Here is a 24,649-nt window from a genome sequence, read left to right as displayed (position 1 = left end):
AAACTTCACAGACTGAGGGCACTGCATTCAATCTTTCAGTTCGACCTTCTCTATGTCTCACTCACTATCTGTTTCCACCCAACTCTCATTGTGCAATGCAGCACTCACAGTGCAGCCTTATTACTTTAATTGTCTTGTCACACCCATTCTGACCCAAGACTCCTGTACTGTTCCAATGCAGCTCAATGGGAGCTCAGGGAACAGCATCTCATCTTTCAGTTCAGCACTTCATAATGCTTAGGACTCAAAGATCTGTACCGTTCCACCTGAAAGGGAGTAGGAACATAAGTCCATAAGGAATTTTACAAGCAAGTGTGCAGGTGTTTGAGAATGAGGGATTTAAAGGTTAAAATTATGAAGTGGGTACAAAACTGGGACAAACTATGGTGTGGAGGATCCAGCGTTGCACTGGGGTGGTCAAAGTTAAATTGACGTGGAGGAACCGGTATTGGACTGGGGTGGATGAAGTTAAAAAATGACTCCATTGTGACGAGGAATGTTCCCGGTTCAACTAGTCCATGGTGCTGAGTTTCTGTAAGAAATCCATAGTGTTGCAATAGAAGCTGGGAGTCGTGATGGAAGCTGAGATGATATATCATTTCAGTTGCATGACACTGTTATCTTTTGCTGGAATTCTGTGTCTTATGATCCTGTTCCACAGCTACCTGTGGAAGCAGCAGCGCTCCGCAAGCTAGTGCTTCCAAGCAAACCTGTTGGACTATAAACTGGTGTGTGATTTTTAACTTTGTCCACCCCAGTCCAACACTGGCTCCTCCACACCTCAGGTCAATATCTCCTTCTTTATCTGCAGGGTCAAGAACTGACCACATACGTTGGGGTGATCTAGCCACGAATTTGAATATCTTGGGTTTTTTTTGAGTTACAAAGATCTCTGAAATATTTTTCCAACAGGCATAACAGAACAATTTTTTTTCCTTCAACAGCTGAGTGCCAATGATATTCAAATCCTGTCGACTCCGCTAATTCTGTTCAAAGTTGTTTTCGAGATCTCGGTCTGCAAGTTATTCTCAATTAATATCCTGGAAAATGAATTCCCTCAAGAAAACTCACTGCCAGTTCGGGATTGAAATCTAGAAAAGACAAACATTAATGCCTCAGCCTTTCCATTTCTCTTGGAGTGCAGGTTCATAGCTCCTTGAAAGTGGAGTCGCAGGTAGATAGGATCGTGAAGAAGGTGTTTGGTATGCTTTCCTTTATTGGTCAGAGTATTGAGTACAGGAGTTGGGAGGTCATGTTGCATCTGTACAGGACATTGGTTAGGCCATTGTTGGAATATTGCATGCAATTCTGGTCTCCTTCCTATCGGAAAGATGTTGTGAAACTTGAAAGGGTTCAGAAACGATTTACAAGGATGTTGCCAGGGTTGGTGGATCTGAGCTACAGGGAGAGGCTGAACAGGCTGGGGCTGTTTTCCCTGGAGCATCGGAGGCTGAGGGATGACCTTATAGAGGTTTACAAAATCATGAGGGGCATGGATAGGATAAATAGACAAAGTCTTTTCCCTGGGGTCGGGAAGTCCAGAACTAGAGGGCATAGGTTTAGGGTGAGAGGGGAAAGATATAAAAGAGACCTATGGGGCAACCTTTTCACACAGAGGGTGATACGTGTATGGAATGAGCTGCCAGAGGAGGTGGTGGAGGCTGGTACAATTGCAACATTTAAGAGGCATTTGGATGGGTATATGAATAGGAAGGGTTTGCAGGGATATGGGCCGGGTGATGGCAGGTGGGACTAGATTGGGTTGGGATATCTGGTCGGCATGGACGGGTTGGACCGAAGGGTCTGTTTCCATGCTGCACATCTCTATGACTCTATGACACAGGTTAGGAGAGTGGGCAAAGAAGTGGCCGATGGAATACAGTGTGGAAAAATGTGAAGTCATGCACCTTGGTAGAAAGAATAGAGGCATGGACTATTTTCAAAATTGGGAGAAAATTCATGAATCTGAACTGCAAAGGTGCTTGGGAGTCCTTGTCCACTGTTCTCTTCAGGTAAACTTACAGGTTGAGTTAGGAGTTAGGAAAGCAAACACAGTATCAGATTAGATTCCCTGTGGAAACAGCCCACTTGGCCCAACAAGCCCGCACCGACTCTTTGAACAGTAACCCACCCAGAACCATTTCCCTTTGACTAATGCATCTAACACTATGGGCAATTTCTCATGGCCAATTCACCTAACCTACATATCTTTGGATTGTGGGAGAAAACCCACACAGGCACAGGGAGAATGTACAAACTCCACACAGTCACCTGAGGCAGGAATCAAACCTGGGTCCCTGGCACTGTGAGGCAGCAGTGCTAACCACTGAGCCACCCAACGGTGTCATTCATCTCGAAAGGACAAGAATTTTAAAGCAGGGGTGTACTTCTCAAGCTGTATAAAACTCTGGTCAGACCATCTTTACATTATGTGAGCAATTTTAAGGGCTCATACCTCAGAAAGGGTGCACTGGCCCTGGAGCTGGTCCAGAGGAGGTTCACGAAAATTATTGTAGGAATGAAAGGCTTAAGATATGAGGAATAGTTGAAGACTGAGACTACACACAATGGAGTTTTAAAGGATGAGAGGTGATCTAATCAAAACTTACAGAATACTGAATGGCCTCTTCAGAATGGACATTGGGAAAATGTTTCCATTGGCAGGAGAAACAAGGACCCAAGGGCACAGCCATTGAGTAAGGAGATAAGGCAGAGTGATGATTTTGTGGAATTCATTGCCACTGAAGGCTGTGGAGAGCAGGCCATTAAGTATATTTAGAACAGACATAGATTGATTCTCTTGACAATCAAGAACCTAAGGTTATGAGAAGAAAGCCAGAGAATGAGGTTGAAAAAAAACTTATCAGCTATGATTGAATGAGGGAGCAGACTCGATGGGCCGACTGGCCTAATTTCTGCTTCAACGTTTTATGGTCGTATACATGCTGTGGCTGTGCTTTCCCTGAACTTTCTTATGCTCTCTAACAGAGGTAAAGAGATTTGTGAAGCCGGAGGAAATTACAGAGGTCAGAGGATTGTGAGGTTGGACGAAATTGCAGAGACAAGGACAGTTGTGACTCAGAAGATTATACAGATATCGAGGATTGTCAGGTTGGAGGGGATTACCGAGGATTGTGTGTCTGGACGGGACTGCACCGAGAGGGAGAGTTGTGAGACTGCAGATTACTGTCTAAACAGCAGTGTGGTTTACTTACATGGACTACAGCAGTTCAAGAAGACGATTAATTACCACTTTCTCCAAATAAGTTAAAGATGGAGAATAAGTAATGGTCTGGGCAACAAAAACCAAACCCCATGAATAAATTAAAACTAAAATAGGTTTCGGTTTTGTTGAGAGATACCGGAATCTTTAGCTAATTCTGCTGCCAGCTGAGACCGTGAAACGGAGATTTTGTTTTCAGGATATTTCATTTGCAAAGAGCATAGCAATTACCTTTGGTATCCACACAACACAGTTTTCAGACAATTGGCAAATCATGATTATTTTACTCAGCAAGTTCAGAGGGTCTGGAACAGTCTGAACGGCAGTCGGGTGCAAATTCATTGGCTATTCTCAAAAGAAATTTGGAATTTAGTAAAAATTTGGTGGGCTGTGAGCAAAGGGCATGGGATTTGAGTAGATTTGCAGCGTTTCTCGTGGTGAGAGAGTACAGTCAGAATGGGCTGAATGGACTCTGTGACACTGTCGCACTCCCTGTGGATGATGAAGTTCACCCCAGGGCAGAGACAGGGAAAGTCCCTCCTGTGACAAAACAATGGGTCCACCTGATTGACGTCGGGTCCCCGCCGAATAGGAACGGAGTGGGCGGGTCTGGAGGACCATGCTGGTGCGGCTGGTCCTCCATCCAATGGGAGAGGAGGAGGAGGAGGGGCGGGGTCACCGTTAACGCTTCCGGCGCAGTGTCGCTGCGACTGGTGCCTGAGCGAACGCGTGAGGCGGTTGCGGGAGAGGTAAGGGCATACAGCGGAGACTAAGAGAGAGAAAAAAAGGACTCAGTCTGAGTATGGGCGCTTTCACAAACGCTCGGTGTGGGCCGGTTGAGCTGAATTGTAAAATTTCGAATCCGCGTTTGAAGCAAACGGGAAAACGGCTGCGGGCCGCAGGCGGTGGTCAGCCGCGTGTCGCTGCCGCCATCTTTATTGGGGGCAAGGTGCAGGAACGAGCATGCGCATGTTCCTGATTGACTGCCTGGGGGCGGGACGCGCATGCTCCTGAGTGACTGTCTGGGGGAGCGGGAAGCGCATGCGCATGTTCCTGACTGGGTGGGGAATTTGCACAAATCGAACTGAAACCCAAGGGACATGTTTGTTCTGGATTTCTGCAACTGGACTGGCAGTGATTTATTTTTTTTTCTTTTCTGAATTCGTTTCACAGAGTGTTAATTGCGAACGGAATCTGAAAGCCATTTCTGACAGTCAGCAGAGTGCAGCAGGGCAGCATCAAAGGAGAAGGAGAATCGACGTTTCGGGCATAAGCCCTTCTTCAGGAAAGCCCTTCTGCTGCGCTTTTCCAGCAACACATTTTTAAGGTCTGATCCCCAGCATCTGCAGTCCTCACTTTCTCCTAGTCAGCAGAGTGATCAAGGACCCGAATGTCATTGCCTCCCAGCTGTGGGAGGAAACAGGTTTGTCTGTGCGAAGATTATTCCAATGTGTTTGTAACTCTAGAAGCAGCAAGATGTTCAAATTCTTGGTTATGTTACCCCTGTGTGTTCAGTTGTGAGCCCTGCAGCTGAGGAAGGAGATACTGGCTCAAGCGAGGCGAAGATTTGTCCAAATAATGCCTCGTCTCTTTGAAAGAACTGTCATGTTTAGTCCCCATCACCCACTCCTTGATTTTAACCTATGCATTTCTCATTCTTCAGTACCTGCAAACTTCCTTTTAAATTCCTTATGCAAGTGGCAGATGGAGTTTAATTTATATAACTGCGAGGTGTTGCATTTTGGAAAAGCAAGTCGGGGATAGGAGGAGTCCAGAACTAGAGGGCATAGGTTTAGGGTGAGAGGGGAAAGATATAAATGAAACCTAAGGGGCACCTTTTTCTCGCAGAGGGTGGTGCATGTATGGAATGAGCTGCCAGACGAGTGGTGGAGGCTGGTATAATTGCACCTTTTAAAAGGCATCTGGATGGGTATGTGAATAGGAAGGGTTTCGAGGATATGGGGAAGTGCTGAAAAATGGGGCTAAATTAGGTTAGGGTATCTGGTCGGCATGGATGAGTTGGACCAAAGGGTGTATTTACATGCTGTACTTCTCTCAGACTCTGAGTTGAATTCCAGCATCCTTTTCAGGTGGAATGTTCCAGATACTGACAACTCTCTGTTGATGCTGAACATGTTGAAGTTTATGTTGAAAATGATTTGGAGGAGCCAGTGTTGGACTGGGGTGCACAGAGTTAACAATCACACAACACCAGGTTATAGTCCAACAGGTTGAATTGGAAGCACACTAGCTTTCGGAGTGTCGCTCCTTCATCACCGAAGGAACTGCATTGTAACACTACTGAAGGCTGTGGTCAGCGTAGGTGTGAGCAGACACTTACCTTGACAAGCAGCACCGTGAATGCTGTTTAGCTCAATTAGAGTGCATTAGTGATGGGTGAAAGCAGATCGAGTTGAGATGGAGAAAGTGAAGCTGAAAGATTCCGTCCGGTCAGTCTCAGTTTAGCCAATTTTGAGTGACACAATCCCACTGGAAACAGCCAATTGTTAAGTGATACTTGTAGAGTATATTTTTACTGTTTTTAAAGTACAGTATTCAGCGGATGTACAGTTAGAAGTTTTTGATTACGTTTGAAATAAAGGCTCAATTAAGTTCTGTTCAAGGGTAGGATAATCTTGAGAGAAGACCGGACAAGAGAGCTCCGAACTCTGGTGTGAGGATGTCCCCATGTTGCACAATGTGTACAATAAGTAACGCTTCCAGTGTTCGTGATGGCTATGTATACAGGAAGTGTTAACATCTGCAAAAACTGGCTTTTCATAGGTGGAGCTGTGGGTGGATTAATTGTGGAGCGCCTGCAATACAGAGCATCTCAGACAGCACAGTTAAGAGGATAAAAGTGAATGCATGTCTGGAGAAATGAACAAGACAAGGATTTAGCATCTTGAGGCATGGGGACAGTTCCTGGGGAAGGTGAAACCTGTACAAGCCTGACTGGTTGCCCCAGGCAGAATTGGATAAATCTCCTCATCAAAACTTTTGCTAGTTTCATTGGTGAGGTTTTAAACTAGTGTGGGTAGCGGATGGGAGCTGAAGTGCCACCTTTAGATGTGTCAGACTCCCGATCAGAAAATGGGTGATGGAATATTAGGAGCTATTGAAAGGGATGGGGAGAAAACAGGAACAGGGTTCAGTTGCAGATTGATAAAATGCCTCTCCTCCATTCTTACCTCTTTGACCGATTGAGACATAGTCTTATAGGAGGGAAACAGTCCCTTCGGTCCAACTAGTCCATGACAACTATGTTCCCAAACTAAGCTCGTCGCACTTGCCTGCATTTGGCCGATATCCCTCAAAACGTATCCTAGTCATGTACTTATCCAAATGTCCTTTAAATATTGTAACTGTACCTGCATCCATCACTTCCTCTGGCAGTTCATTCCACATGTGAACCACGGTTTTTAAAACAAAAATTGCATCTCACATCCTTTATAAAATTGTTTTCTTCATCTTAAATATATGCTCCTTTGGGTTTGAATGCTCCCACTTGAGGGAAAAGACCCTTGCTAGTCATCTTGTTTATGCTCCTAATAATTTTGTAAACATCTGTAAAGTCACCCCTCTACCTCCGCCACACCATTGAAATACAATTCCCACCCTATCTTTTTACCTTGAGCTCTCCCTTCCTGGCAACATCCTGGTAAATCTTTTCTGAATCCTATCCAATTAGTAATATCCTTCCCACAGCAGGGTGACCAGAACTGTACAGTTTTCTAAAAGAGGCCTTACCAGTGTCCCGTACAATCTCAACATGATGTCCCAACTCCTATACTCAATTAACTGAGCGATGAAGGCAAGCGATCTAGATGCCGCCTTAACCACCCTGTCCGTGACCCAAATTTCAATGACTTTTGTGCCAGAAATCCTAGAACATGCTGATCTACAACATTACCCAAGGCCCTACCACTAACTGTATAAGTCCTGCCTTTGTTTGTTTTACCAAAATGCAGTACCTCACATTTATCCAAATTAAATACCTTGTGGGTGGCACAGTGGTTAGCACTGCTGCCTCACAGCGCCAGAGACCCGGGTTCAATTCCCGCCTCAGGCGACTGACTGTGTGGAGTTTGCACATTCTCCCCGTGTCTGCGTGGGTTTCCTCCGGGTGCTCCGGTTTACTCCCACACTCCAAAGATGTGCAGGTTAGGTGTATTGGCCATGCTAAATTGCCCGTAGTGTTAGGGGAATGGGTCTGGGTGGGTTGCGCTTCGGCGGGTCGGTGTGGACTTGTTGGGCCAAAGGGCCTGTTTCCACACTGTAAGTAATCTAATCTAATCTAAAAGTAATCTAATCTAATCTAAACTGCACCTACCACTCCTCAGCCCATTGACCGAATAGATCAAGATTTCTTTGTAACCTTTGAGTGGACTGCGAAAAACGCTGTCTATCACCAATTCTGGAATCATTTGCAAACTTCTGGAATCATTTAATGCCTCATTGTTGGGGAGCATTAAATCTTGTGCTGAATCATTTGAAACAAAATAGCCAGGAGACGAGACCTTCAGCAACCAACTAGCTTTATCGTGACCATGGGAAATCTATCTTCGATCAAAGAAATGGAGTGCTACTGGTTATATAGTATACCACAAGCCCACTGTGCAACCTAAGGGGTAGTTGTAAGGTCCGCATATATTTTCCAGACTTGCATTAATGACTACAAAACTAAATGTTATCAAAGTTTGTGCGAAGATTTGTAGCTCGGGTGCTCGTTGTTGTGGTTCTGCTCGCCGAGCTGGAAGTTTTTGTTGCAAACGTTTCGTCCCCTGGCTAGGCGACATCATCAGTGCTTGGGAGCCTCCTGCGAAGCGCTTCTTTGATGTTTCCTCCAGTGTTTATAGTGGTCTGTCCCTGCCACTTCCGGTTGTCAGTTTCAGCTGTCCGCTGTAGTGGTTGGTATATTGGGTCCGGGTCGATGTGTTTGTTGATGGAGTTTGTGGATGAATGCCATGCCTCTAGGAATTCCCTGGCTGTTCTCTGTCTGGCTTGCCCTATGATAGTAGTGTTGTTCCAGTCGAATTCAGGTTGCTTGTTGTCTGCGTGTGTGGCTACTAAGGATAGCTGGTCGTGTCGTTTCGTGGCTAGTTGATGTTCATGTATGCGGATAGTTAGCTGTCTTCCTGTTTATCCTATATAAACGTTATCTTACACTGCAGGTTCAGCTAGGCAAAAACAACTGATAAGGGACATAATGAAACAATACATTATTCTATGAAGCAAAACTGTCTAAGGGGCCAGAGGAACAGAGACAGTCTGCAGCTGCAAGGTCAAGTTATCCTAACAGAATTCCTCAGCCAGGGCTCAAACGGCACTATGCTAGCAGGCTCCATTTTACTGCAAAACTTGCTTTGTGACAAAAATGGCTTCCACACAGTTTTTGTGTCCGTTTTGGTCAAATTTTCTCACACTCGTGTACACTCATCCAAATTGTTTATATAAATGAAAAGGAAAAAGTGGACACAGTATCAAGACCTGTAGAACAACACTGGTCACAGGCCTTCAGTTCAAAATATAACCCTCCCTCACCGCACTCTATCTTCTGTCGTCAAGATAATTTTTGTATACAATTGGCACACATTCCTTGAATCCCATGTGATGTAATTAGTCTACCATGTGGAAACTTGTCGAACGCTTTACTGAAGTACATTTAAACAATGTCTGCTACTTTGCCTTCATTAATCATTTTGGTCAGGTCCTCCACGAACCTTCAATAAAGTTTGAGAGAAATGGTTTAGAACATAGAAAAGCACAGCACAGAACAGGCCCTTATCCTGTAAAGCTGTGCTAGATCCTCGCTTCCTCCACCTTAGGTAAGCTGACTTCTTTTTAACGAGAAGTTCCTCTGTTCTCGTCATCCAAGTTTCAGTAATCTTACCCCTTCTTACCTGTCTCAGAAGAACAAATTTGTGCATCACTCGCAACAACTGCTCCTTAAATAGTCTCCCATATGTCTGCTGTGCCCTTCCTGTGGAACAATTGCTCCCAGTCTGTACTTCCCAACTCCTGTCTGATAGTGTCATAATTTCCTTTTCCCCAATTAAATATCTTCCCTTGGTAATTGCTCCTTTCACGCTCCAAGGCTATGCTAAATGTGAGGCAATTGGGATCACTTTCACCAAAGTGCTCTCCCACCATGAGATCTGACACCTGTTCTGGCTCGTTTCAGAGCACCAAATCCAAAATGGTCTCTCCCCTCGTCGGTCTGTCGACATACTGAGTAAGGAAACCCTCCTGAACACACCTGATAAAAACGGCTCCATCCAAGCCATGTGCACTTGGGAGGTTCCAGTCGATATTGGGAAAGTTGGGATCATGCATTACAACAACCCTGCTACTTTTGCATTTTTCCAGAATCTGCTCGCCTATGAGATGTTCAATGTCTCTACTGCTGTTAGGTGGTCTGTTCCCTTGCTGTTCCTAACTTCCACCCATACTGACTCAGTAGACAAACCTTCCTTAACAACCTTTGTTTCTGGAGCTGTGATGCACTCTGATTAGCAATGCTACACTATTCTCCTCTTTTTCTACCCTCCCTGTTCTTTCTCTACGTTCTAAACCCTGGAACATCAAGCAACCATTCCGTCCTCTGTGAAAGCCACGTCTCTGTTATGGCCACAACATCATATGCCCAAGTACTGATCCATGCTCTAAGTTCGTCACTCTTATTTCAGACACTCCTTGCATTAAAGCAGACACACTTTAACCAATCCCTTTGTTTCATCGCGTGAGAAACCTTCCTGATAGATTCAATATATCCTGTCACTGTCGCGTCTGCAACTGACCCCCTCTCAGACATGTGGCTTTGATTCCCACTCCCCTGCCAAACTAGTTTAAACTCTCCTGAATCACACGAGCAAATTTTTTAGGTTAGATTAGATTACTCACAGTGTGGAAACTGGCCCTTCAGCCCAACAAGTCCACACCGACCTGCCGAAGCGCAACCCACCCAGACCCATTCTCCTACACCTAACGCTGCGGGCAATTTAGCATGGCCAATTCACCTGACCTGCACACTTTTTGGACTGTGGGAGGAAACCGGAGGAAACCCACGCAGACACGGGGAGAATGTGCAAACTCCACACAGCCAGTCGCCTGAGGCAGGAATTGAACCCGGGTCTCTGGCGCTGTGAGGCAGCAGTGCTAACCACCGTGCTGCCCACCCAGGACATTTGTGCCCTTCCAGTTCAGGTGCAACCTGTCCTTCATGTACAGGTCCCACCTTCCCCAGAAGGTATCCCAATGGTCAAGGTATCTGAAGCCCTCCCTCCTGCACCAGCCTTGCAGCCACGTGTTTAGCTGCACTCGCTGACTGTTCCTCATCTCACTATCTCGTGGCACTGGTAGCAAACCTGAGATCACTACTCTACTTGTCCTGCTCTTCAGCTTCCAACCTAACTCTCTGTAGTCACTTTTCAGATCCTCGATCCCTTTCCTGGCTATATCATTGGTGCCAATATGTACCACGATTTCTGGCTGCTCACCCTCCCCCTTCAGAATCTTGTAAACCCGATCGGCAACATCCCGGACCCTGACACCACGGAGGCAACATACCTTCCAGGAGTCCAGTTCCTGACCACAAAATCTCCTGTCAATCCGTCTAACTCTTGAGTCCCCTACCACTAGGTTTTCTATTTTTTTCCCACCCCCACCACCTCTGAGCCACAGTGCCAGAGACGTGACAACTGTGGCTTTCCCCGGTCGGCTGGCCCCAAGCAAAAAGCCGTGCTGACTATCCTCAATCAGACCTTGCCTCTCTGAGTTGGTGTAAGTTCCATCTTTCAGAATTGCCTCCAAAAATGTACCCACCACTCTTGTCAGACTGACAGGTCTACAGTTCTCAGGCTTCTCCTTTATTAAATAAAGGTGCAATATTACTCACCCCTCAGTCCTCTGGCACCTTATCCATGGTGATAGATGATATACTAAGACCTCTTACCACTTCCTGTTCTTTAACATGAACTGTTTTTAGAGCAGCAATATTAATTTCCCTGAGTTTTCCAGCCTCCATTTTATTCTGCACAGTAAAAAGTGACACAAAATGTTAATTTGTTATCTCTCCCATCTCTGGAGGTTCAAAGGATACTTAATCTCGTTGATCTTTAATGGACCCTATTTCCTCTGTGGTTGCTTTTTTTGCTCTCTGAGAGTAAACCAGAGATTTTAAAATGCTTTTGAGGTTCTGCTTTGTAACTTTCTACCTAATCTCCCATATTCACTCTGCAGATCCTTAACTCTTTCAATAGCTATGCCACTCTTACCAATGTGTGCAACAACTTTGGGCCTCTCACTCTCCTCTCCTCTGACAATATGCTTCAATTATTTAATGACCCTCGCACCAGGACGTAATGTACAGTAGGAATGTAAGAACTAGGAGCAGGTGTAGGCCATCCAGCACTTCGAGCCTGCTCGGCCATTCAATAAGATCATGGCTGATTTTTACGTGAGCTTAGATCCACTAACCTGTGCTCTCACTGTATCCCTTCATTGCTTTATTGTTCAATAAAAATCTACTTTAGCTTAAAAAATGTTTACTGAAGTAGCTTCGACTACTTCACTGGGCAGGAAATTCCATGAATTAATGACTCTGGGTGAAGAAATTCCTTCTTAATTCAGTCCTAAATCTGCTCCCTCTAATGTTGAGGCTCTGCTCTCTTGTCCTAGTTTCACCTGCCAGTGGAAACATCCTCTCTACTTTGATGTAATTTATTCCATCCATAATTTTATGTTTTGCCAAAATCCACACCCCCCCCCCCCCCCCCAATTCTTCTGAATTCCAATGAATATAATACCAGTCTACTCAGTCTGTCCCCATAAGTCAACCCCCTCAACTCCAGAATCAACCTAGTGAGCCTCCTCTGCACTCCCTCCAGTGCCAGTACATGCTTTCTCAAGTTAGGAGACTAAAACTGCACACAGTACTCCAGGTGTGGCCTTACCTTGCAACATAACCTCCCTGCTCTTAAACCCAATCCCTTTACCAATGAAAGACAACATTCCATTTGCCTTCCTAATTACTGTTGTACCTGCAGACCAACCTTCTGTGATTCATGCACAAGGACACCCAGGGTCCCTCTGCAGAGCAGCACACTGCAACATTTTACCATTCAAGTAATATTCCTTTTTACTGTTACTCCTACCGAAATGTATGACTTTACATTTATTAACATTGTACTCCATCTGTCAGATCTTAGCCCACTCAATTAATGTATCTATGTTCCTCTGCAAAGTTTCACAGCCCTCTGCACACTTAGCTCTGCTACTCGTCTTAGTGTCATCTGCAAACTTTGATACCCTTCCTGTGGTCCCAAACTCCAACTCATCGATATAAATTGTAAGTAGTTGCAGTTCCAACATCGATCTGTGAGGCACACCACTAGTCACTGATTGCCAGCCAGAATAGCACTCATTTATCCAAACTCTTTGCTTCGTGTTAGTCAACCAATCCACTATCCGTGCTAATACTTTGCCTGTAATGCCATGCATCCTTATCTCAAGCAGCAGCCTCATGTGCGGCATCTTATCGAAGGCTTTTGGAAATCTAAGTACACCACATCCATTGGGTCTCCGTTGTCCACCTTTATTGTAATGCCTTCAGAGAATTTCAAAAGATTTTTACAGGCATTAGTTATTTCTTTGTTTATTGCCTGCCCCAATGTGATGTTGTTATTTGGTGGCCTGTAGACTATGCCGACCAGTGACGTTTTCCTGTTAGAATTTTTAATTTCCACCCAAATAGATTCAGACTCATTCTGCATAGAACCTATATCATCTCTCAGCACCACCCTGATGTCGTCCTTGAATATCAGAGCTATACCACCTCCTTTACCTCCCTGTCTGCCCTTCCGAATAGTCTGGTACCCCTGGATATTTAACTCCCAGTCGTGACCATCCTGTAACCATGTCTCCGTATTGGTCTCCAAATCCTATTCATTTGCAATGATTTGTGTCGTTAACCCTTCAATCTTGTTACGAGTGCAGTGAGCATCCTGGTAAAGTGCCTTTATGCTCACATTCTTACCCTCATGATTTCCGACATCTCAAATAATATCTCCTGAGTTATCCTTCCTTTTTTTGATTCTTTCATAGTCAGATAGTTGGTTACCGTCATGAACGGTAAGAAACTCGTTCACAATTCCGCTGTGGTTATTCCTCCCTCAAACAGATATTCCATTTTGGGCACTGTTGAAGGGGATGGTTTGTGCCATTAACTCAATCTTGTCACAGATGTTACAAGCATTCAGATAAAGTGCCTCTATGCTACCTCTCTTACCCTCGTGCTTCAAGCTCATGGCTGCAAAATCTGTGCCCCCGACTGGACAGTCCCCTGTAACAATAATTCTTTTTATCTCTTGAAAAACCTTGCTGAACATAAGATTCATTCTTCGTGCCCAAGATCTGACTGCCTCTCCAATTGCCTCCTGAGAGCTGTCCCTTTCAACAGTATCTAAAATGGAATATCTGTTTGAAGGAGGACTAACCACAGCAGACTTCTGAATTACTTTCTTACCTTTCATGACAGTCACTAACTATCTGACTGACCCTGCTATGTAACCACCTGTCTGAATTTACTGACTATCCACTCTCCTGTATGCTCTGTGACATTAGGATTGAAAAGAAGAAACTCTTTAAAGAACCTTGTGTGTATATTTTTTTAAACAAACCCTTCCTTACCGACCGAATTTAATCATGAGCATGTGAAAGAGAAAGCACGTTAAACATTTAAAGTTTTTAAAATAGTCAGGCACTTAGCTGAAACCCACATGAACTGGGAAAAAAAGCTTCCTCCTCAAGTCTGCTATCAGTCTGCTTTCAAATCTCTGGATCTGAGAGAAGAAATGCCATTCCCTGACCCCTGTCACTATTTAAACAGGCACAACAAACAAGTTGAAAAGGAAAATTTTCAGACTTCCATCTGTGAAAACAGAGGGGGAAAAAAAAAAATCTATCTCCAGAGCTGTCAAACAGATGTGGACAGACCTTTTCTACAATCTCAAGTCATTTTTATCGTCACTTTGTTTTTTTCGAACAAACAGAAAATAAAATCTCTCTCCAGAGCCATCGACACTCAACAACACAGAACTACCTCTCCCCACACTCCACGTGGGGGAAAAAAAAACTCCTCCGCATTATTTTCCTTCGCTTTTTATTTGAATTTGAAAGCTCAAAAACTAATTTCGAGCTTCGGCTGTTACAAAAACCGGAGGAACTTCACAAGAAAAGCCTGCAGTTCAGGAGTAGCTGCAAAATCCACGTGACTTTCCTTCCACCCTTTTTGTTTTCTCTCTCTGTAATTTTGTGTAAGCACAGACTGCTTCCCTTCCCGGAAGGCATTTAGGAACCAGTTCAGTTTTCATGATAAACCACCAGTTTCTCCAAATGTTGGCTCCACAATTTAGCAAATTAATTTCTAAGTTTCACAACCTGTGTATGTTCTTCTGATTTTTTTCTCTCTCTCTCTCTCCCCCTACTTTTATTTTCAACTAAAAGTTTAATTTGCAGTTAGAGATCTCGAATGAAGCCACATCCAGTTCTGACAGTCACTCTGTTTATCTCGATCTATTTACCTCAGGATTTTGAACATTGAAGGAAAAAGCACCATTTCCACCAGGGAGAAACACGTATCATCTGTGCGCGGAAAGGTCTTGGAAGGTTAATCTGAAATGTCCGTACGTCAGCGCAGTCACACTGGGGAGAGACTGTGTAAATGTGAGGATTGTGGGAAGGGATTTATTTACCCTTCCCAGCTGAAAATTCACCAACGCAGTCACACTGGGGAGAAGCCATTCACCTGCTCTGATTGTGGGATGGGATTTGCTCTGTCATCCAACCTGCTCAAACACCGGCGGGTTCACACTGGAGAGAGGCCTTTCACCTGCTCTGTGTGTGGGATGGGATTCACTCAGACAACTCACCTGCTGAAACACCAGCTAGTTCACACTGGAGAGAGACCGTTCACTTGCTCCACGTGTGGAAAAGGATTCACTTTGTCGTCCAGCCTACTAATACATCAGCGAATTCACAATGGGGAGAGGCCATTCACTTGCTCCACGTGTGGTAAAGGATTCACTTTGTCATCGAGCTTGCTGAGACACCAGCGCGTTCACACTGGAGAGAAACCATTCACTTGCTCTGTGTGTGGGAAAGGATTCACTCAGTCATCCTACCTGTTGGAACACCAGCGGGTTCACACGACAGAGAGACCTTTCACCTGTTCTGAATGCGGGAAAGGATTCACTCGCTCGTCTAAACTACTGGTACACCAGCGAGTTCACACCGGAGAGAAACCGTTCACCTGTTCGGAATGTGGGAGGGGATTTACTCACTCCTCAAACCTGCTGAGACACCAGCGAGTTCACACTGGGGAGAGGCCATACGCCTGTTCGGAGTGTGGGAAAGCATTCACTCAGACAATTCACCTCCTGATACACCAGCGTATTCACACTGGGGAGAAACCGTTTACCTGTTCTGTGTGTGGAAAAGGCTTTGCTGACTCGACCTCCCTGCTGATACACCAGCGAGTTCACACTGGGGAGAGGCCATTCGTTTGCTCCTTGTGCGGGAGGCGATTCACTCGGTCATCCAAACTGTTAACGCACCAGCAAATCCACAAAAAAACCCACAGTTGAAGGATTTTGCTCGAACTCAAAGTAAGGAATGAACTGTGGTCTTTGGGCTATTTCTACTGCTGTTATCAACCCCTGCTCAATTAAAGCTGCTGAATTTGTAAATAAAATGTTCATAGCAGTTGTGTCCCTGTAGGGTAGGTCTGGGTAATGTTTGTTAACACACTTGCACTGAGTACAGAGTGTCCATATACACGGCATATGAAAAGCGATTTCCTGGTTCATCAGAACTGCTTAACCAATGAGTTCCCAAGTAACTGGAGGAATTGATTCATGATGCTACTATGGCTCAGTGGTTGGGGTGGCACGGTGGCTCAGTAGTTCGCACTGCTGTCTCAAAGCCCCGGGGACCTGGGTTCAATTCCAGCCACGGGCATCTGCCTGTGTGGAGTTTCCACATTCTCCCAGTATCTGTGTGGGTTTCCCCGGGTGCTCCGGTTTCCTCCCACAATCCAAAGATATGCTGGGTTAGGTGAATTGGCCATGCTAAATAGCTCATAGTGTTCAGTGGTGTGTAGGCTAGGTGCATTAGTCAGTGGTAAATATAGTGATTTCAGTGGGTTACTCTTCAGAGGGTCAGTGTGGACTTGTTGGGCCAAAGGGCCTGTTTCCACACTGTAGGTATTTTAATTCTAAAATCCATACCATGTTCTCTGGGCCTGTTTCTGATGTTTGTAAACAACACATGTCCTTTTATATATTTGCAAGAAAAGTGATACAGATCAGTTTTTTTTTGTTAAGCTAGTGTACATCAACTCTTTATCTTATTGCTAAAACAGTCTCAAATATTTTGATAGGCTGTCCATCTCCCCTGTTTCCTCCATCCTTACCTCCAACAAGTGTGGGGAATCTCATGGAGTTTGTTTTTTGTCACTCAGAATGGGATAATCAGTATGCTTCCCGTGAGCACAAAGAAATGTGGAAGCTGGAATTCAAAACAAAAAAACAGAAATTACTGGAAAAGCTCAGCAGGTTCCTCAGAGGAAAGGTTTTTGTTTTTTGGACCTGAAATGTTAACTCTGATTTCTCTTCACAGATGCTGCCAGAACTGTTGAGCTTTTCTGGCAATTTCTGTTTTATTCCTCCCTGTTTCTGCCCTGGGGTGAACTTCATCATTCACAGTGAATGGTGCAGTATCACTGGGCACAGGGGCTGGTGGCCATCCAGTCCATTGGAACTGTAGTGTATCACTCAAGGTTTACTGTGGATCTACCCCAACTCCCTGACCCGCAGTCCCCCAAATCTGTGTTCCTTTCTTTGTCTTTCCTCTGGCTCTGTCTCCATTCATCAGCCTCCCTTCCCCCACATTAATCGGCATACATAGTACCATTTCCTAGCTACCTTCCATTCTGACAAAGGGTCACTGGACCTGAAACCTTATCTCTGTTTTTGTATCACAGATGCAGCCAGACTTGCAAAGTTCCTCCAGTGATGTATTTTTTTTCAGAACTTCAGCCTCTGCAGGTTTTTTTTTGTGTGGATAATGTGGCCTCTAAACGTTTGCCTATTAAGTGACATTCCAAACTGGTATTCCAAATGCCAGTTAAATCTGCTTGCACTTATCATTCAGTCTTTTCCAGCTTCCCTGAAGTTGCTGAGTAAAATTAGCTCCATATCTTTATATTACGTTATATGCTAATTATCTGAAAGCTGAATTTTGTGGTTACCAAACATTCTACCAGTGTAAATAATTTCTCCATCTCTGCACGTGACATCTTCTAGGAATAAACTATAATGATGAAATCATTGCTTAACTTTCCCATATCCAAAGAAAATTATCCAAGCTTGTACAAGCACACCGTGTATCCGAAAACCATCATTTTTCTTCATCGTGTGATCTGATCTTCATTGCATAGATCTGTATTTATTGCTTGCCTTTTCTCCCATGAAGGGGTGATGGTTAGCTGCTGCTTGAAATGTTGCAGTACCTGTTGTGTAGATATGCCCATAGTGCGGTCAGGAAGGGTGTTTTGGAATTTTTCCCCATGGCAGGGAGTTAATTGCAATATATAATGACAATGGCCTTGTGTTATTGCTAGATTATTAATCCAGAAATTTAGATTGAAGCAATTGTAACAGTGAAGATACTTGAAAGTTACAGCAAATTGAAATCCATCATGCTTACATAATAAAAAATTTTAGTGAACTTCCCAAAGGTAAGATGCCTTCTGTATAATGGAAGAAGTTGACTGGGGAGACGAATCTCTATTTTAATCTGAAGTTTATTTTGGTTTAGTTAAGAAACAAACAAATGGTGGTGTACTATACAGTACAGCTCCAGTTCCATGAGGTAAAACCATGACACCACTTGTGTCCAGACAACCATAACAACAGGAAGGTGAGTCTAGAACTGTCGGGAATACTAGTTTGACCGCACCTAAAGCGCTGAACTAGTTATGGTCCCCACATTCCAGGATCGATTGTGATTACACTAGACAGAACACAACGGAGATTGATTAGGATGTTTCCAGGATTGGAGAATTGTAGCTGTGAGAAAGATCTGATAGGCTGGAGTTGTTTTCTGTCAAACAGAGGAGACTGTGGTGAGATTAATTAATGTGATTAAAATTATGAGGAGTCTCGATAGAGTGGATAAGAAGGAGCTAATCTTTAATAGATCAGTACTGGAGATATCGGATTGAAAGTAATTCACAGAGCGGGAGGGGAGGATTGATTTCACCCAGAGATGGTGGAGAAGTCGGAGGTTGAGGGGTCACTTTTATAGAGGTTTACAAAATCGTGAGGGGCATGGATAGGATAAATAGGTGAAGTCTTTTTCCACGGGTCAAGGATTACAGAACTAGAGGGCATAAGTTTAGGATAAGGGGGTAAGATATAAAAGAGACCTAAGGGGCAACTTTTTCTCACACGATGGTACGTGTGTGGAATGAGCTGCCAGAGGAAGTGGTGGAGGCTGGTACAATTGCAGCATTTAAAAGGCATTTGGATGGGTATATGAATAGGAAGGGTTTGGAGGGATATGGGCCGAGTGCTGGCAGGTGGGACGAGATTGGGTTGCAATAGCTGGTCAGCATGGACGAGTTGGACCGAAGGGTCTCTTTCCATGCTGTACGTCTCTAACTCTAAAACTGGAACGCTGACTGTGAGGGTGTTAGAGTCAGCAACCCTCCTCACAATGATGAAAAAGACATAAGTAGACATGAAATCTCAGACCTTAGAGGGCTGCGGACTGCAGAATGGGATTAGCCGGGATAATTCTGTTTCAGCCAACAAAAGCACGATGGGCCAAATGGCCTCAAATTTTTGTTGTAAGTTTGATTTTTTTTAAAAATTCTGATCACTGGAGTTTGTTTCTGATGATGTTAATGCCACAAATTGGACTGGGAGTTTAATATTTTGCCTTATCACCATGTCATCCCTGACTTTCCGCTTATTACCTGTGCTTGGGTTCAGGTTTATTTAGAATAGGGAAACGGGAATAAGTCATTGTGCCACTCAGATCTGTCATTGATAGAGGGTCATGTCTGACCTGTAACCAAACCCAATGTGCACAGATTTTTAAAAAAATATACTACCTTCACCAGTCTATTAAAATCTGAGTTAATTCATTCAGTTTACACCTTCAGTTAGGAAAGTGACCGAAGGTACTTTTCAGAGAATGCTGAGTCAAAGGAGATATTGGGAGGGCGTACTGAAGTCCAGTTAATGACATAGGCTTTTAGGACGATTTGAAAAGAGGAATGGTGGGGAATTAGCAGGGAAGGAAATTCCTCCTCATGGTTTTTTTTCCATTTATTTGTCATGACAGTATCAAATAAATATCATTGTTTTTAAAGGCATGTGTAAGATGAAATATTCTGGTTGCAAAACACACTTTATTGTGTTAAAATGCAAACAATTGAAAGAAGAAATGGTATAACTTTAACTCGTGGAAAGCTTAACACGCAAATGCATTACTTAATTGCGAAGCAACAGCTGTTTAAATGCACAAGATCCCGTGAATTCCTCATTGGCGAAGGCAAATTCAGTAAATAGATTATTCTCAAATGTGTTGTTTCTCCTGTCCACGAGATGACAACACCCAAGAGAACTCCCTGGTAGAGAGAGAGGGAGGTATGGCACAACCAAGTACAAAATCTCAACAACAACAAAGGTAAACTAAGAGCCTGGTTTCTGTGGAAGACTGCCTCTTCTCTCTTTCCCCCCCACCCCCTACAATTCCTGCCATTTACTTTGTTCCAACTTCTAAAATAAACACCAAGGCCTCTCAAGCTATTTACTTCATTCATTTTAAAGAGAGAGCTTTTAGATTAGATTGGTTAGTGTGGAAACAGGCCCTTTGGCCCACACCGCCCCGCCGCAGCGCAACCCACCCAGACCCCTACATTTACACCTTACCTAACACTACAGGCCAATTCAGCATGGCCAATTCACCTGACCCTGCACATCTTTGGACTGTGGGAGGAATCCGGAGCACCCGGAGGAAACCCACGCAGACACTGGGAGAATGTGCAAACTCCACACGGTCAGTCGCCTGAAGCGGGAATTGAACCCGGGTCTCTGGCGGTGTGAGGCAGCAGTGCTAACCACTGTGCCACCGTGCTGCCCACTGTGCCACCCACAAAAAAATGTCCAGAATTTTCCTCTTGAATTGTCACATCTTTGCCTTTCAACAGAAATGAGCCATAAATATTCAAAGTTTGCCTTCATTTTTGACACCCTTTACTCTTATGCTGTTCATCCACTACAATACATGTACATTACATTGCATTGAATGTTTGCATGCTTAAATTCGACAACTCATTTCAATCCGTTTCTTCCACACCGAAAGCCTTTACTATATACAGAGCATGAGTATGGTTTCTATTCACCCTTGGGAGCTGTTTTCTTTTTTTTTTCCATGGTCAAAATCCAATGATACTCTGGTAGCAATAAGTTAGGCAATTCCATAAGCTATTTGGTTGAAGTTTTCCAACTGAATCCTCGCCCTCCAATATGGTGTGAAATTGATTTTAGGTAAAAGAATGAGTGCGAGCCCACAAAAATACAATAGAAGAATGTGAAACTGAAAATAGTCATTTGTTGGGCTGACATTAGGAAAATATGACCATGATCGCAACTGGTTACAATCACAGATTCCTGACAGTGCAGAAAGAGGCCATTCGGCCCATCGTACCTGCACTGACTGTGCAAAACATTCCACCCAGTCCCACTCGTCCACATTAAACCCATAATCCTGTGTTTACCATGGCTAAACCCCAACCCACCGAACCTGCACACTGTGGGACAATCCATCTAATCCACATATCTTCATCAGGGCTTATGCCTGAAACATCAATTCTCCTGCCCATATCATGTACTGTGGGAGGATCACAGTTAGATATAGAGGACAGCTCGAAAAGCTCAAAATTTTTTGGGTGAAGGCTCAAAATGCTCACCTCTGAAATGAATGCACTTTCTCGAGCTAAAATCTGGGGGACCCTGCACCTACAGATCCTCTCTGGAGGAAGAGAATTTGAAACTCGTGCCACTGACCCAGGGGACACGGTGACATCACAGAGGCCTGGGGAACATCAGAAATGTAACAGATTTTGAGCAAGGAGAGGGGGGCTGAGACAAGGACAAAACGATGGTCTGTCAAGGGGGAAGGCACAAGAGATTAAATGGCAGAAACATTAGTCATTTGAGGTCACAGGGAATGGAAATTGGGGCTGGAGAAGAAAAAGAAACAAAATGTGCCAGCAGCTGACAAAGAAACAAATTGAAACAAGAATTGAAACAAAAATAGGGGCAGAATTCACAATCTAAGTTGTTTGTCCAGTGGTAAGTCCAGAAAGCTGTCAAGCCTGTGTCGTTCTATTTCAGCCAACACAAACCTGATGGGCCAAATGGCCTCGATCTGTGTTGTAACTTCCAGATGTTTTCATTCTGGCCCTTGGAGTTTGTTTCTGATGTTAACTTCACAAGTTCGACTGGAGTTTGATATTCTGGAGAAATGTCAAATAAATCCGACTTGTTTCAAACCAGTTGCTGTAGATGGTTGTATTTCTCGCCTGAATGTTTAATATCCACCAGGAACTCAGAAAGGACAAGTCTCAGGGGAGCATACTGCAGCAACAGCACTTGAGTCTGGGCACAGCCTTCAGGATCCACATTGAGGGGAACAAATGCAACTTTGGTCTTTCTCATCCCTCTTCGCTGATAGCAAAGCCCCGGTGTGATTTAATCGTGCAGTGTGTCGGAAATGTACGCCTGCAATGGTCTTCCCGGGCTCAGAACTTCTGGACCCAGAACTCTTGTTTATAACTGTGTTCAGAGTCGAAGGAAGAGCTATGGTGAATGCTGGGAATATGCTTCAAACCAAAGATTAGTGTAAAACTGCAATCTGTTCCTGATTGGAAGTGTATCTGCGGATTTAAGTTTTCCCTAAGTTGGTAAAGATAAAACCATGTTTGAGTAATCTACCATACAGAGATCAAATCAAATGAGCAGTGGAAGCAGGGATATGAGAAGCCTTTGTCTACTTCTGCTGAAACCATACAGGATGTACCAGGTAGAAGTAAGAGAAAGTTCTGGGTTATAGATAAAAATTCACCAAGAGTGAAGACGTGGAAGCATTTGACAAAATGTTTATTTTCATTTTCAATAACCACCGTAACATCCATTGGTCAGGAAGGGTGTAATAGGGGTTGATGGAAGAATGTTTTTTTCCTGAAGGAGTCTCATCTGAGACGTTATCACTTTCTAATGATTTATAACCTGCTGTGAATATCCCTAGGACGTGTCTTTATTCCTACATTGCCATCATTTCCCAACTTGCCCACCTTCCATTCACTTGTCCTATCAGGAGGTTACTGTCAGAAACTAAACGTTTGCTTTGTGGACAGTTTCATTGGACAATGTTTGCTTGTTATTTCAAAAACCTTGCCTAAGACTTGACACCCTCCAACACAAAGCAGCCATCTTAATCCGTATCCCAACTACCTCCTTGTACTTAGACTCCTTTTACCACTAATGCACAGTGGCAGCAGTGCGTACCATCTACAAGATACACTACCGTGATTCAGCAAGGCTCCTCCAACAGCACCTTCCAAAAATGCAACATTTGCAATCCAAAAGCAAAATAGCAACAGGTACATAGGAATGCTAGATCCCTTCCAGGCGACACACCACCCCAGCTCAGAAATATATTCTGTTCCTCCAGTGACGCTTGGTCAAAATCCTGGAATTCTCTACCTATTGACACTGGATCTACCAACAACACATGGACTGCAGTCATTCAAATAGGCAACTCACCATTACTTCTTCCAGGACAGTTAGATGGGCAATAAATGTTGGTTTCACCAGCGATGCTAATGACTCAAAGAAAAAAAAATCTAGTTACAGTGTTTCAATTAATACCTGCTGATTGGCAAAAAAGAAAATTGAATAGGACATTTCCTTACTTCAGGGGTATAGTTTTTTTTTCTCTCTCTCTCTCTAACCCACCTCTTAATTGCACTTTGCTATTTTTCAGTTCTGTTGTAACCACTGCTGCTTCACCTCGACTCAATATTTCCTTCTCCTAAAAGAATGCCGTGAGTTATAAATTACTTATCCACAGACACATGATCTTCAAGCAACAGATCAACCATGGACGTAAAATGTTCTCCATTCTGTTTATTCAGCTATATCTAACCTTGAGACAGCCCAATTTTAATTCAGCCCAATTCAAAAAGTTTAAACCCTTCTGAATTAAACTCGTTGCCTTCCTGACCATTTCCCATGGATTGATTTCTCTCCCGTTTGATTAAAGTCAATTTCTCTCGGGAGAATGCCGTCACCGTCTTGAAGGTGTCACAATACTATCTCATTACCACCGGCCACATTAACCATTTCATTTCTGGCTATTTCTCGAGGAGCTGCCACGTGCTTGGGACCCGCTCGTTGTTAGTGCAGGTTCACCGTGAACTTGCACTTTATTTCTTTCAAGTATAACGCACTTCATCTGCACATCCATTGCTAGCCCAATATTATGATGCCCAACATTGACTTCCAGGTGCATTTATCAAAAGTGATGTCTGTCCCAGCATCTCCTCGAGTGATCCTGATATTTCAGGTTGTGATCTGACTATCAAATGTGGTTTCCTAAAACAAAAAAAAAAGGGCCAACAATCCAAATATTCCCAAGGAAAGAGATCAACTTATTCAAATCATCTTAACTTTTCAGACTTTAACAACATGGATGGATTTTAGATTGGAAGGTTCTTCTGAACTACGTCCAATATGAATTACTTCCATTCGTTTATCACCCTGAACAACAATTTCGTACCTTTTTTTTTAAAACATTGGAGGGTCCTTGATAGATACAAACTTGGTGTGTTATTGGGATACAACAGGAACTGACACCTGTTCTAAACAGAACCAGCATTACCTCAGAGGACTGAATGGGCTCTCTCTGTCTCTCTCTCTCTCTCTCTCATCTGCCACAATGATTCTATGATCCAAAGACAAGAAGATCAGTTGCTACAATCTCCCGAATCCTTGATGACATTCCCATAATTACTGTGGAAGCCATTTTGTGGCCTTGCTACCCGGAAGTCATTTTCTTTGTGCCTTACTAGACTGCCCTGAAAATCATAACTAAAATAATTGTTGATACTAACCGTGTGACAGGTTCGGTGTCACAGCTTGACCTGACCTCATAGGGAGGAGATAAAGTCCATCCACAAGAGAGAAAGCATTGTCAAAAATCGACAGCTGCTTATCTCTGTTCTGTACTCCTGCAAAAATGTACTAAATAGAATGACTGTCTGCAATTAAGTGTCAGCTTAAGCAATAAGTA

General features: G+C 43.9%; 1 protein-coding gene across 1 annotated transcript in view; it reads left to right on the top strand.

Annotated features, from left to right (window-relative positions):
• Positions 1–4,347: 4,347 nt before the first annotated feature.
• The window catches only part of LOC122543700 (uncharacterized), a 65,910-nt gene continuing 45,608 nt past the window's right edge, over positions 4,348–24,649 (top strand). Inside the window, exons 1-2 of the mRNA XM_087974849.1 lie at positions 4,348–4,646; positions 14,811–15,854. Of these exons, the coding sequence (XP_087830975.1) occupies positions 14,902–15,854 (953 nt within the window). The 5' untranslated portion in view covers positions 4,348–4,646; positions 14,811–14,901. The remainder of the gene's footprint in view (positions 4,647–14,810; positions 15,855–24,649) is intronic.

Source organism: Chiloscyllium plagiosum, unplaced genomic scaffold, assembly GCF_037043375.1.
Source record: "Chiloscyllium plagiosum isolate Xiang-an unplaced genomic scaffold, Cpla_swu_hap1 HiC_scaffold_27, whole genome shotgun sequence".
In the NCBI taxonomy this organism is placed as follows: Eukaryota; Metazoa; Chordata; class Chondrichthyes; order Orectolobiformes; family Hemiscylliidae; genus Chiloscyllium; species Chiloscyllium plagiosum.
This window is presented reverse-complemented; position numbering and strand designations above follow the sequence as displayed.